We start from the raw sequence: 14492 nt of genomic DNA on the forward strand, positions 1-14492 counted from the left end.
AACACTTGTTTCCCACTTGTGAAAGGAAGAACTTGGGACAACAATGTCCTCACCACATTTACCTTCAGTAACTCTTAAAAAATTCCACCTAGAAGCTGGAGGACAAGAGCTGCCTTAAGTCATTTTAGAAGCTATATTGGGTGGATGCAATTATAGGGAAGGGAGATCTGCAAGATAAAGCAGTCTGCATTTGAAAGAGCAATGCATCCCCTGGCTGACCTAGCAAGTGAATGAACACTCCAACTGCAGTCTCAACAGCATGATATGTTTTTAACAGACTTAAGCCCATATTCATTTTTGTTTTGCTTCACTATGAGTCACATGCTGATTCCAAATAAAAGCAAGCAATTCCCTGATTTATAATTAAGTCACCCATTAAATCTTAATTGCTTCTTGGACCTCAGAATTACTGGGTCTTGTTCATCTTCCTTGAATCCCTTAAATCAAAAATGAAAGAAATGGTTAAGTTCAGTTTTTATTAATAATCTTGGAACAAATACATGAACAATTCCTTAGAGTTATAAACCATTTTACAATTTTCAAAGAACTTTCACATCAATTAAACCCTCACAACATCCCTGTGAGGTAGGCAGGGTCGGTGTTCTTCTATTACAGGAATAATAATTCCTATTATCCTAGTTCAGTATACTAGCCTAGAGAACTAGGCTCAGAGGTGAAGTAAGGTCACATAGTTGGTAAATGATGGAGCCAGGACTAGACCCTAGGCCTTCTGACATGCTGCCTCCCTGAGAACATTCAAGTAATGATTTCCTATGCTATATAATGAACATTTCTATGATGTTGATCAGATCTGTTTTTATAAATTTGATATCACCTTTTTCCTAATACCCAAAAACACGCAGACTGTGGTGAGACATGTCTTCTGTTACTGGACTATTTCTCTTCAATTTATCTAGAGCACCATCCTAACATGAAACTTTCTTGTGTTTGAAGTTTTGAGGATCCTTGGCTACAAGTTCTAAATTATGATATGATATGAAAATTTATTTTAGAAAATTCTGCAAAAGTATTCCAATGTTGAATATGTCAAACTTAAAAACAACAAACCTATTTAATATTTTTGAAAGCTTTGCAATCTTTCCCACTAAGAGGTTTAAATGTGTATAAATGGAAAATAAGAGAAAAGTGTTCAGCAACATTACATTACTGGGAAACCTACTGGTACACCTAAGTGCCAGTCACATTACACTGATTTGCTTTTATTGTTGGCCTTCTAGAGGAAGGAAAACCATTAGAGAATTTTCAGGTTTGATCCCATCTCATATATGATAACCTCAGCAACAAGCTAGAAAAATGAATTATACCAATTGAAGGGTTCAAGCAGTAGTAATTACAGCATATATGTATGTGATAAAAAGGAAGAAAACTTGCTCTTCAGTGGTTTTTGCCTAAGTCCAGTGTAAATATACTTCTCAACGCAGATTTTGAAGCTACAGCATCTTCTATGTTAAATTTAGAAATGTGAAATATGGTGGAGTTATCAACTTGGAATATAAGATCGAAATTGTAGCTGACCCCAAAACTACCTGTTAAAAGCAGAATAAAGCTCAAGGAGCATAAAAGGAAAGGTGTAAAACTCAACCGTTCTGGTATGGAGAGTAAAACAGCAAGGCAAACCTTCGGGGTTAAAGTGAACCACAGAATATCAGGCATGTAAAAGCAGGTCTTAAAAATAGGAAAATGACACTGAACTGTATTATCAGGAACTACACTTTTAAAATTCCAGTTTTGGCCTTCTAAGAGCACTGGGAGAAACAACCCTATGGGGAAGAGGCAGTACAGAAAATGAATGGGATCTAGAAACAGGGTTGAGGTGGGAGGTTAGAGAACAACAAGAAACAAATACACTTAAAATGGATTTAGAATCCCTTTAAATCCATCTTTTCCAAAAAAATGCTTCCTAAATTTAGAGATTTGGTTAAAAAAAGTTGGTGAAAACCAAAGTTGTGACTATTTTACCTTGAAAAGAAAGTAGTATTTAAATGTAGATAGAAATGATGCTGTTAAAGATTAGTCTACTGATCAGGCTGTAGCAATTGAAACTTAAGTGCTGCTGTCAGTGAAACATGGCAGAAAACTGCTTCCAAATAAAAAACTGTCATGATAGAATTTAACATTAATGAATTAATGTATTAAGAAACATACTTTTTTACTTGGAGCCTAATGAAAAAACACTGGTATGCTTAAGACATCTAACAGTTTAAGCCAATGTGAAAAATACTGCAGCTACATTTAAGTTTTCTAAGATAAAACTTGAGAAGATAAAGAATATTCTAGTTCAGTATACTGGGCTCCAAACCAACTACACGTTTGAAATACATCTTGATTGTATTCCTTACATAGTATCATTGTCATCATCTTCTTCATGTTTTCTCTTCAACGGGTTTGATTCGTTGGCCATGTTCTGTGATGAAACCATGTTGGTGGTAATAAGAATATTTTTGGGCCCAATTATTGAAGGATTAATCAGAACATTTTGAACTGCAGTCGTTGCAGGAACTATAAACAGGAGAAAACACCTTCAAACTGAATTACCCCAAATCAGAAACATGGTAAAAGGTATTCAACAAATCTACATTATAATTCTAACAACAATTTTAATAGCATGAATAGCAACTACATCATAGAAGAAACTAGGGTATTTATACTGCATTAGGAGTTGAATAAAATTTTTTAATACTTTACAGTATTTAAACTAGTATCTAGTACAACATTAAAGTTCTGTTTTTTTTTAAACTTAACTACCTAAAATTTTAGTTAATACTTAGCCATGGGAAGCAGTGTGCTGGATTCATCATGGAACATATTAAAGGCACATGTTCAAGGTCAGGAATCACATTCCCATTATAAGCCAGTATTTTATATAAGTAGTTCACTATGTACATTTAGGTTTCAGAAGATGTTCAATTGAAATATATTCAGTAATAAATTAGGCTATAACAGAATTCTACTTATATATTATTCCAACTTTATATGTATCCTTCCATAAAGTGAGTAAAAGTACAATTTTTATTTGTTGTACACTAAGTTATATTATTTTTTTGAGGTTTAACCCTAAGTGCTTTTCCCTGAAGATGCCTTAGATTTGTGGACCCTAACTTATTTTAGTTGTGTTCTTTGAGAATCTGATGATCATGCTGAATACTCTCCATTTCCAAAACATTACATATTTGTAAAATTTCATACAATTTTAGTGGGGTCATAGACCCTTCTGAAGAACACTAATTTGCAGCATTACTGCCACCTTCCTGGTATATTAAAACAACTTAACTCTTGCTATAAGAATACAAATTATTCTATAATCAAATTATTCACAAATTTTAAGATTCAGAAAAAATAAAAGAACCACTTTCAATGCCACCCTCCCCATCATGTTACCTGGTTTGACAGGTGTGGACTGAGAAGGTGGAATCTGCACTGTAAATCTTTGGCTTGTCACTGACACTGGAGGTGCAACTTTACTTGGGACAGAAGCTGTTTGTGGGGTTGCTGTAGTTGTAATTAACAGACCATGTTAGTTAGGTGACTTCATTACACAGGTTCATATTCTGCACTCCTTAGCTTATAAGAAACTACCTTCAAAGCACAAGGAACTAATGAATGGTGAGAAAAAAAATCAGAAATAAGCAAAGTACAAACTCAATGGTTTAAATGCTAAAAGTTCAGGATAGTATAGTAGTAAAGAATGTAGGCTCTGGAGTCTACCTACTTGAGTTTGAATTCAGGCTTTATCACCTACTAGATGAGTGTCCTTGGGCAAGTTATTTAATCTTTTAATACTTTAGTTTTCTCACCTGTCAAATGGAGATAACTATCACATAAGATTCTTGTGAAAGTTAAAATAATCCATGTATAGCTCTTCAAACCACCTGGCACTGAATTTTAGCTACGTGAGGTTGTGAAACTGAGTGTCCAAATAAACCAGCAGAATAAAGACCCAAGTTTTCTATTAATTACCTTAGGTGGCACTTTTAATCTGTCACTTACTGAGAATTAGAAGATGTCTACTATGCCTATGAAGGTAAATCAACATGCATCTAACAAAAGCCTATCAAATATACCTCTTAGGGTCCCCAGGTGGGTACAAAAGTCATATTCCTATTCTATATCCAAGTACTTTTTTTAAACAGAAAGGGATTGTGGAGATAACCTAGTCCAAACCCCCCTCAACTCTACCAGTTATTCCAAGGTACAACTCAAATACCACCCTATTTTATAAAATTTCCTTGATTTGCTCAGAAGTCAATGCCTGCCTCTGAAATTGCCTTGTCATAGGAACCTTTATTAGTATCTTCTGTTCACTAAATTACAAGCTTGGCTAACACTTTTTATCCTTAAGAACATATGGTCTTTGTGCCTTACTCCTAATAGGCACTCAACAATTTTTGTTTAATCAATAAATTTTGCAAGACTCAAAGATGTATACTGACATCATAGCTCTCTTAAAAAATACATTTATGGAAACATGTGTGTTCCTAGTTTTTCCTTTGGGGATGCAGGTTTTCCATACATCCCTTTCTCCTGGAACCAGCAGTCTGCCCAGGGAAGAGTTGCTGAAAAAAATACAACTACCCTCTCCAGAAACAAAGGAGAAGAAAGCCTAAATGGGGGAAGAAAGCCTAAATGGGGGAAGAAAGCCTAAATAGGGGAAGAAAGCCTAAATAGGGGAAGAAAGCCTAAATAGGGGAAGAGAGTTCAAAGGTACGCAGGAATCTGGCTCTAATGCTTTCTCTCCCAAACTGAGAAGGTGAGGCCTTACTCTAAGGTATCTTCATTCCTAGGCAAGTTTTCTGTTGTATTAAGGATCAGTTCAAAGAATTTGGTGAAGCTTAATGAAACAGTATGTGTTTTGTTTTGTCAAGAAATTCACAATAGGTAGATGTTTTCTTGGCCATTACCATAACGATTTAACATTTAAGGAAGTGTGGAGTTTAGGTTTTAAAATTGAACAGAGTAGATGCTTAGATCTTGGATACTTTATAGAATTCCATGTTTTCGAAGTTCAAAACTTGTATTTTAATACTAGATTTTAGCAGTTCCCTCATTTTAGATTTTAAAAATCTCTAAAACATGTATAATAAGTGTCTAAAAATCACAACTGATAACTAAAATTGGTTAACTTGCCAACACGTGCAGTGGATTACCACAGCCCAGAGTTTTTAAAAAATTGGTATTCACTAAAGTAATATGAATCCACAGATACACAGTATATGACCTAAAAGTTACACAAATTATATATGCGAATTTCTGCCCACAAAGGTCACATGCAGGTAACTGGAAGTGTACAACTAATACTATACCCGGTTGATTTTAAAATGTTTAAATGAGAATATGAAGAGATTGTCTACATACTGCATAAATCAATGCTGCTTACATTAGAGCTATATGACATCTATAGGACTCAAGTTATAAAACATAAGAGCCAAGAAATCAGTACTGGTCAAAGAGGATTATTTCTGAAAATACTTTGATTATGAAAGAAATCCAGCAGGAATGTAGGACCAAAAAAAAAAAAAATCAGGAACTCTAAATCTATTTATGTTTCCCTTATTACCTAAGCAACAACATTAAAAAGAAACCTAACGGTTTCTAAATACCATTCTCCACCAAAAGGAACTAGGGCTCTGGAGAAATGGCTGGTTGTAGAACTAGAGTAAGGGAAAATATAAGATAAGCTTAGATCATCTTGTGTCAAAAAGCAATAAAGGCTCAAAGAATGATGGGGACCTGTCACGACACAGGAGACACCTTGAAGGGACAACACAGGACAATCAGTACTACTTCTGAAAAGATTAGTATTAAAAACAATGAGTTTTTCTTTGATATGCTTTTTGTACACTTTAAAATTGGGTTGCATTCTCTTGCCAGTTTACTCTGAAAGTTCTTTAATTTCTGAAAATAAATAGGCTACTGCCATGAGTTGTGTTTGGCAACTTGATTTGTATAGAAGGCAGAGAACACAGCTTAAACTGTTTTTGGTATCCCAGTTTATTCCAACAACGCTGGGTAATGTCCAATTCTATACTCATTTGGGATCAGATATTCCTTGTGGCTTTCTCATTTTGAAATCTGATAAGATAATATGTTTATAGTTTTACTAGAGGATAAGTAAATGTATCAATGGCAATACACATTTGGGAATTTCTGACTCAGCTTTTGACTTGGATTATAATTTAAAATTAAGTGCCAAGGAACTTCTTTACCAGTCAGAAAAACCATTTCCCTCTCTCACTTACCTATAGTAGGAGTGGAAGGTCTGCTACTAACAGCACCAACACTTAACCGTGGAACTAGTCTTCCTTGGTTAGGTCCCTAGGGGATTTCAAAAACAAGTTAGTTTTAATGTTGTTTAGATCTGACCCCTAAACTTACCAAGAATGAAATTAGGATTGCTGATGTGACTTATTAATGGATAAACCTATGGCAAGAATGTCGTTTTTGTTTCATCAGTGTTCTAAATCCAACATTGAAACTAGTCTTCACAAACATATATATAATATAAATATAATGCATATGCATATGGACATGGATATGAACATACACATAGAAAATTCTATATAGTGTTTAAGGTAGAGTCTTATTTGGGGGATAACAACTAACATCCTTATGACTTTTAATCTTAACTAGTCAATATCTTAACCTAAAAAAAAGAAACTCTCTTCTAGCAGAATTTCAGACAACAAAGGCAGCTAGCTGAATGTGGGGAGAACTTTCTCAGTGGTGGGAGAGCCTTAGGTCATATTTCAGAAAATAAGTCCAATTCCTGATGGTATATCATTTACTCTGTTATCAGGTGTCACAAAAAACTGATAAACAGTGGAAATATTTGGAGGCATGAGACCTGGGAATAAGTCCCAGCTTTGCTACTAACTCCACAGATGGATCGAGGCTCAGTTTCCTGTTGTGAAAATTAAGTGTTGGGTTAGATGAACATTAAAGTTCTTTTTAGCTCTAAAAATTTTGTATTTTAATGTAGTAGTTAATTGCAGACATGGTATTTTCAACGCTATAAATTTTAAAAATCCTAGTAAATTATCTTAGTCTTTATTCTACTAATCTATAGGAATGTGCTTTTTACAAATTGCCCTAACACATCTCATCTTTTTAAAAAACTAATTTGACTAAAAATTCTTACCTTTTTAATTAAGGACTTCAGCCTATAGTTTGGAGCTGTTAAGCAGTATCTGTCGGGTGGCAGTCTGGGTCCTGCATATGGCTTAATCAGTGGTAAAGGGGTTTGATTTTTCTGCCTTGCAATATCCAGTAAAAACTAAAAAAAAATCCTTATTAGAACTACAATTTAAAAATTTTTAAGTAAAATGAACTTCAAATAACTTTGCTCACATCTCTTGGAGGAGGAGAAGTAAAAGACTGATCAGCCCGACACTGGATTGCCAGTCTCACATCATCTGCATCAACATTAGGTTTCTTAGCATGGCTTGAATAAATTTTCGCATCATCCAGAATTGTAGTCACATATCCTTTAAGAACAAAACATTATTTTCTTAAACCTATGAAAACAGCCTAATATTTATGGCCATTTTTCTTAATGGAAGGTTCTACCAGTAGAAAATTTATGAATTTTGGTTCTAATATCTAATTGATCTACATGATCAACTAAAAATTTTTTTATTAAGCTTATTTGAGAGAGACAGCGAGGTGAGCAGGGGAGGGCAGAGAGAGGGAGAGAGATAATCCCAAGCAGACTCTGCTGTCACAGCAGAGCCCAAGGGGCTCAATCTCTCAAAGCAGGAAGGAGATCATGACCTGAACTAAGATCAAGAGTCAGAAGCTTAATGACTGAATTACCCAGGCTCCCCTCTATATGATCAATTTTAAATAGGTATCACAGTATAAATACTACTGTCCCCTAGCTTGAGCTCCTTTTTTCTGCTTTAGCCAAGTTCTATGATATTTATTAACTGTTAAAGCAATTTAGTTGAAAATGTTCTTACAATAAAACAATCTTTTCAGATTCGCAAGTTAGGCAAATTTTTGGTGTTTTGTTAACTTACGGAAAGCAAATTCCAACATTTGATTTATAACCCTTGGTTCATACTCCGTAATTCCCATATCCTTCAGGATTTGTGCCATCACCTGTAGATTCGAATAAAAACGTCAGATGTATGATGTAGGCACTAGAAATCAAGACTGGGCCGAAGGTAGTATTTGTATTTATGATACAAGATCCCCCTTCCTCTGGGCTCCAAACTTGTACTCCTATCCTCTTCTTCTCAAGTGTGTATCAGAATCACGCCCAAACCCGTTGTAACCTCTGCTGAAAACTTTTTTTTTTTTTTTTTGGCGGGGGTGGGGGCTGGGGCAAAGAGAAGAAAAAGGCCCGGGTTGCCTTTCACCCCGGGAAAGAAAGGGGTGGCTACAGCTGGTTGTCATTTTCTTCTGTGACGATGGGGGAAGAACGCTGGACGCAAGAATCCCGGCTGGCCAACCTGGCGAGACCACAAAGAGCCTGGGGCCCAAGGCCCAGTAGACAAAGCCGGGTGGTTGGACTGCGCACTTCGGCGGGCCGCAAGCCTCCCTCTAGCGGGGCCGCGGGGGTTGCAGGAGAAGCGCCCCAAGGTCCAGACGGGCAGCCCCTTATCCCACTCCTGGCTGCCCCGGCTGGGCTGAAGCCGCACGCGAGCCCAGCCTCAGGCCCTCCGCCGGGGCCTGCCTCCCTAGACGCTGGCCGCGCGGAGCTTCATGCCCCGCCTCTCATCCTTTGCACTTACCAAGGCATCTCTCGGAGCGTTCTTGGGAGGCGCCATCTTGCTCGACTCCATGTTATCCTGCCTCCTGTCATCCGAGGAGAGAGGGCTGATCGCAGGCTCCTCGCTCAGACTCCACCCCTGCGGGGTGCGGAAGGCGGGGTTACAACTCTGGCCCAGCGGGCTGCGGCTTTTCTACTGCTACTCCACGCGGTGGAGGCTGAGGGCAGCTGGGCTAGCGGATTCGGCAGGCCGCGGAGGATTGGCAGAGACGAGTAAGCCTTCCCCGGGGAACCCTCGGCCAACGCTTAGAAGAACCAAGAAGCTCGTCTTTCTAGAGCTGTTCTCCGGTAAAATGTACCAAACGGGTAACCCTTGTCTTTGCTGGGACCCCTCTTCACACTTTCCCTGCTGCCACTCCGGCCCTTCCATCTCCCTGTAATGCCTGCACAAGCCCTGCCTCCACGTGCCCTTGTGGTAGGGTTGCCTGTGTAAATAACACCCAGTTAAAATTTCAGATCAACAACAAATACGTTTTCAGCCAAAGTATATCCCAAACACTACATAGGCTATATTTATGTAAAAAATTATTTGTGGTTGATCTCACATTTAAATTTAGCTCGGCGTTCTGTATTTTCATTTGTTAAATCTGGCAACAGCAGGCCTTTGGCCAACTCTCCTCAAGCTCAACGCCTTGTCATCCTCACCCATTTCATACTGATGAAAAGCTAAAGCCTTTGTGGGCCTGCAAGATTCCCCACCCTGCTGAGCCTCTCCACCCTTGTCCCTTCTCCTTGAGTAGTTTTCTCCCCTCTCCAGTCTCCACAGAATAACCTGACTTTCAAAAAAAAAACCCATGCATCAGTTAACTATCTCTGGCTTAAAGTGTCCCTGAGAGAACTCTTTCCTATTCTCTATAATCCACCACCGTGTTCTTTATCCCACGAAAAGGCACACTGAGCTACCGAGGCCAGTAACAGCAGTCAGCTATGTTACGCACCCTCCCCACAATCCACAATCTATAACAAGTCTTATCAGGGCCACTTCCCAAAGTCGGATCATGTCTGTGTTTCCACATCCTCATCCAGTGCTAACCACGCTAACAGTCCAAACCAACAGCTGTACTCACCAAGACTACAGAAAAAGGTCCTGAAAATAAGGCTACCCCACCTTCTTCACACAACCCAACGGATCTCTCAGGCATACATCACATAATTGTATTCCTTTCTTTAAAGCCCTCTAATGGCTTCCTTCACAAAACAAATTCTTACTGATTTCTGGGGGTTAGCAGGCCCTTCAGTTTTGGACACCAGCTCACCTCATCAGGCTCCTCTGAATCAGTTGTCGACGAGTCAGCCATCTTGAATATGAGGCAGGTCCCCCAAGAATCACGTGTTTTTAACACACCATTTCCAGGGGAACACTGATCCCTATGGTCCCACAAGCACCTTTCTCAGCTGACCGTGGACGATTACTATATAAGACTAATAGTGATTTTCTCACTTTGGAATAGGTAGTAGATACACAAGGTGCAAAATTTTAAAAATGCATTTAAAAAAATAAGAAAAAGAAACTTTCTGGTTTCTTCTAGCCACTAATTTATCTGTCACTGGAGGCACCACTGTTTACCAGTTTCTTGTCTATGTAATTTACAAACACCAACTTTTTAATTTTTTTGTTCCTCCATCCGAATGGTACCATACAGTTGGGGTGATGAAATTTCAGGGCGCCAACACAGGACACAGCCATACAAGATGAAAAGACCTATGAAAGGCCTATAATATATAAAAAATAACTGTGCACATGTGTTATTGCTTTAATATAAAAATATGAAAATAGAGGTTTATTTAAAATTGCTTTTCTGTATTTTCTGTTACATACATGCTATTATTTAAACAAGACAATAGGACTAATTAAGAGTGGCAATTAGTATTAATAGTAGGACTAATTAAATACTTTGTGTGAGAAAATATAATATTTTTCATATTTCTGTCCCGTTACAGCAATTTATTTTAATTCTTGGATATTTAAATTTTATAAGTTGTAGTATGTATTCTTAGTTTACATAAATATAAGATGTTTAAAAAAGAGAATGTGAATACATTATGACAAGTTAAACATATCTTCTATTGCTTATATTTAGTAAAAATAACAATGAAATGTTTTTCTTGGCCCCATGTTACAGTAGGATAATTTTGCTCTTTCTGTTTCTTATCGAATAATACTTCTCTGAACTGCCTGCAGCCATTAACTGCAGCCATCATTCTTTTCTTTTATGTAGTGGTAAAACTGAATATAGTCTAACATAATATTCACTTTTATATGAATTTTTGGTCTTATCAAGTCCACATTAGACTGATTCTTGGTGTCAGTCCAGTGTGGTGACATCAACCTAAATGTCCTTTCAAAAAAAGTGTTTGAGTATGTAATATTCCTAAGTATTACTTGCTAGGAATATCAGGTTTTTAGATTTGTAGGAATTAGTTCTAAGCTCTCTAGAAATGTCTATTCACTTAGTACTGGAGGTTTTGTCTTGGTAGAGCAGTTATTTGTCAGTTAGATAGGCACTTTGCATCTATACATTCATCCTTTTTTATTTCAACTTTTTATTTATTAATTTTTCTTTTTTTCTTTTTGCTTACTTTAAATTCAAGTTAGTTAACATACAGTGTAGTCTTGCCTTTAGGAGTGGAATGCAGTGATTCATCTCTTACATGCGACAACCAGTGCTCAATCCCAAAAAGTGTCCTCCTTAATGTCCACCCCCATTTAGCCCATCCCCCCACCCACCTCCCCTGCAGCAACCCTCAGCTTGTTCTCTGTATTTACAAGTCTCTTATGGTTTGCTTCCCTCTCTGTTTTTATCTTATTTTTCCTTCCCTTCCCCTATGTTCATCTGTTGTGGTTCTCAAATTCCACATATGAGTGAAATCATATGATATCTGTCTTTCTCTGACTGACTTATTGTGCTTAGCGTAATACACTCTAGTTCCATCTACGTTGTTGCAAATGGCAAGATTTTATTCTTTTTGACTGCCAAGTAATATTCCATTGTGTCATCATCTTTATCCATTCATCAGTCGATGGACATTTGGGCTCTTTCCATAATTTGGCTATTGTCGATAGTGCTGTTATAAACATTGGGGTGCATATGCCCCTTCGAATCAGCACTCCTGTACTCCTGTACCCTTTGGATAAATTCTTAGTAGTGCTATTACTGGGTTGTAGGGTAGTTCTATTTTGAATTTTTTAAGGAACTTCCATACTGTTTTCCAGAGTGGTTGCACCAGTTTGCATTCCCACCAGCAGTGCAAAAGAGATCCTCTTTCTCCACATTGTTGCCAAAATCTGTTGTTTCCTGAGTTGTTCATTTTAGCCATTCTGAAAGATGTGAGGGTAGTATCTCATTGTGGTTTTGATTTGTATTTCCCTGATGATGAGTGATGAGCATCTTTTTATGTGTCTATGAGCCATCTGGATGCCTTGTTTGGAAAAGTGTCTATTCATGTCTTCTGCCCATTTTTTCACTGGATTATTTTTCAGGTGTTGAGTTTGGTAAGTTCTTTGTAAATTTTGGATACTAACCCTTTATCTGAAATGTCATTTGCAATTATCTTCTCCCATTCCATCAGTTGCCTTTTGGTTTTGCTGATTATTTCCTTTGCAGTACAGAAGCTTTTTATCTTGATGAATTGCAATCTTTCATTTTTGCTTTTATTTCCCTTGCCTCTAGAGACATGTCAAGTAAGAAGTTGCTGTGGCCTAGGTCAAAGAGGTTTCTGCCTGTTTTCTCCTCTAGGATTTTGATGGTTTCCTGTCTCATATTTAGGTCTTTCACCCACTTTGAATTTATTTTTGTGTATGATGTAATAAAGGGGTCCAGTTTCATTCTTCTGTGTGTTGCTGTCCAGTTCTCCCAGCACCATTTGCTGAAGAGAGTGTCTTTTTTTCCATTGGATACTCTTTCCTGCTTTGTCAAAGATTAGTTGGTCATATATTTGTGGGCCCATTTCTGGGTTCTCTATTCTATGCCATTGATCTAGGTGTCTGTTTTTGTGTCAATACCATACTGTCTTGATGATTACAGCTTTGTAATACACCTTGATGATTACAGCTTTGTAATACACCTTAATGTCCAGAACTTTGATGCCTCCAGCTTTGATTTTCTTTTTCAGGATTGCTTTGGCTATTCAGGGTCTTTTCTGGTTCCATACAAATTTTAGGATTGTTTGTTCTAGCTCTGTGGGGAATCCTGGTGTTATTTTGGTAGGGATTGCATTGAGTGTGTAGATTGCTTTGGGTATTATCGACATTTAACAATTTTTGTTCTTCCAATCATGAGCATGGAATGTTTTTCCATTTCTTTGTATCTTCTTCAGTTGCTTTCTTAAGCTTTCTGTAGTTTTCAGCATACAGATCTTTTACGTCTTTGGTTAGGTTTATTCCTTGGTATCTTATTGATTTTGGTGCAATTGTAAATGGGACCAATCTGTGATATCTCTTTCTGCTGCTTCATTATTGGTGTATAGAAATGCAACTGCTTCATTAATGGTGTATAGAAATGCAACTGATTTCTGTACATTGATTTTGTATCCTGTGACTTTGCTGAATTCATGTATCAGCTCTAACAGTTTTTTTGTGGAGTCTTTCAGGTTTTCCATGAAGAGTGTCATGTCATCTGTGAAGAGTGAAGTTTGAATTCTCTCTTGCTGATCTGTATTCCTTTTATTTCTTTTTGTTTTATGATTGCTGAGGCTAGGACTTCCAGTATATGTTGAACAACAGTGGCGAGAGTGGACATCTCAGTTGTGTTCCTGACCTTAGGGGGAAAGCTCTCAGTTTTTCCCCATTGAGGATGATATTAGCTGTGGGCCTTTCATATATGGCTTTTATAATGTTAAGATACATTCCTTCTATTCCTCTTTCTTGAAGGTTTTTATCATGAAAGGATGCTGTATTTTGTCAGACACTTTTTATGCATCTCTTGAAATAATCATATGGTTCCTATCCTTTCTTTTATTAATGTGGTGTATCACATTGATTGTTTTGTAAATATTAAACCTGCCTTGCAGCTTAGGAATAAATCCCACTTGATCATGGTGAATAATTCTTTTAATGTACTGTTGGGTTTGATTTGCTAGTATCTTATTGAGAAATTTTGCATCCAGGTTCATCAGGTATATTGGCCTGTAATTCTCCTTTTTAGTGGGGTCTTTGGCTTTAGATGCATGGTCATGTTGGCTTTGTAGACTGAGTTTGGAAGCTTTCCTTTAATTTCTATTTTTTGGAACAGTTTGAGGAAAATAGGATTAACTCTTCTTGAAATGTCTGGTAGAATTCCCCTGGGAAGCCATTTGGCCCAGGACTCTTGTTTGCTGGGAGGTATTGATAACCAACTCAATTCCTTTGCTGGTTATGGGTCTGTTCAAGTTTTCTATTTCTTCCTGTTTGAGTTTTGGTAGTGTGTGAGTGTCTAGGAATTTGACCATTCCTCCCAGATTGTCCGGTTTGTTGGCATATAATTTTTCATCATATTCACTTATAATTGTATTTCTGTGGTGTCGGTTGTCATCTCTCTTCTTTCCTTCGTGATTTGATCCATTTGGGTTCTCTCTTCTTTTTGAGAAGTCTGGCTAAGGGTTTATCAATTTTGTTTATTCTTTCAAAAAACCAGTCCTTAGTTTCATTGATCTGTTCTACTGGTTTTTAAAATTTTTTTTTTTTTACTTTTTTAGATTCTATATTGTTTATTTCTGCTCTAAT

The 14492-nt window shown here is 37.2% G+C and overlaps 1 protein-coding gene across 1 annotated transcript; it reads right to left on the minus strand.

Moving 5' to 3' along the window:
• Positions 1–462: 462 nt before the first annotated feature.
• Positions 463–8887, minus strand: TAF9B (TATA-box binding protein associated factor 9b). The gene is made up of 7 exons (XM_047076264.1): positions 8754–8887; positions 8037–8118; positions 7366–7502; positions 7157–7291; positions 6258–6333; positions 3400–3510; positions 463–2520 (listed from the first exon to the last, which is right to left on the minus strand). The coding sequence occupies exons 1-7, from the start codon at positions 8802–8804 to the stop codon at positions 2357–2359; spliced, it is 756 nt and encodes a 251-aa protein (XP_046932220.1). The 5' UTR covers positions 8805–8887; the 3' UTR covers positions 463–2356.
• Between the last annotated feature and the right edge of the window lie 5605 nt (positions 8888–14492).

The sequence above is a fragment of the Lynx rufus genome, unplaced genomic scaffold, assembly GCF_022079265.1.
Source record: "Lynx rufus isolate CCGP_SWC_20201006 ecotype Redwood Valley unplaced genomic scaffold, mLynRuf1.p SCAF_14, whole genome shotgun sequence".
Classification (NCBI taxonomy): domain Eukaryota; kingdom Metazoa; phylum Chordata; class Mammalia; order Carnivora; family Felidae; genus Lynx; species Lynx rufus.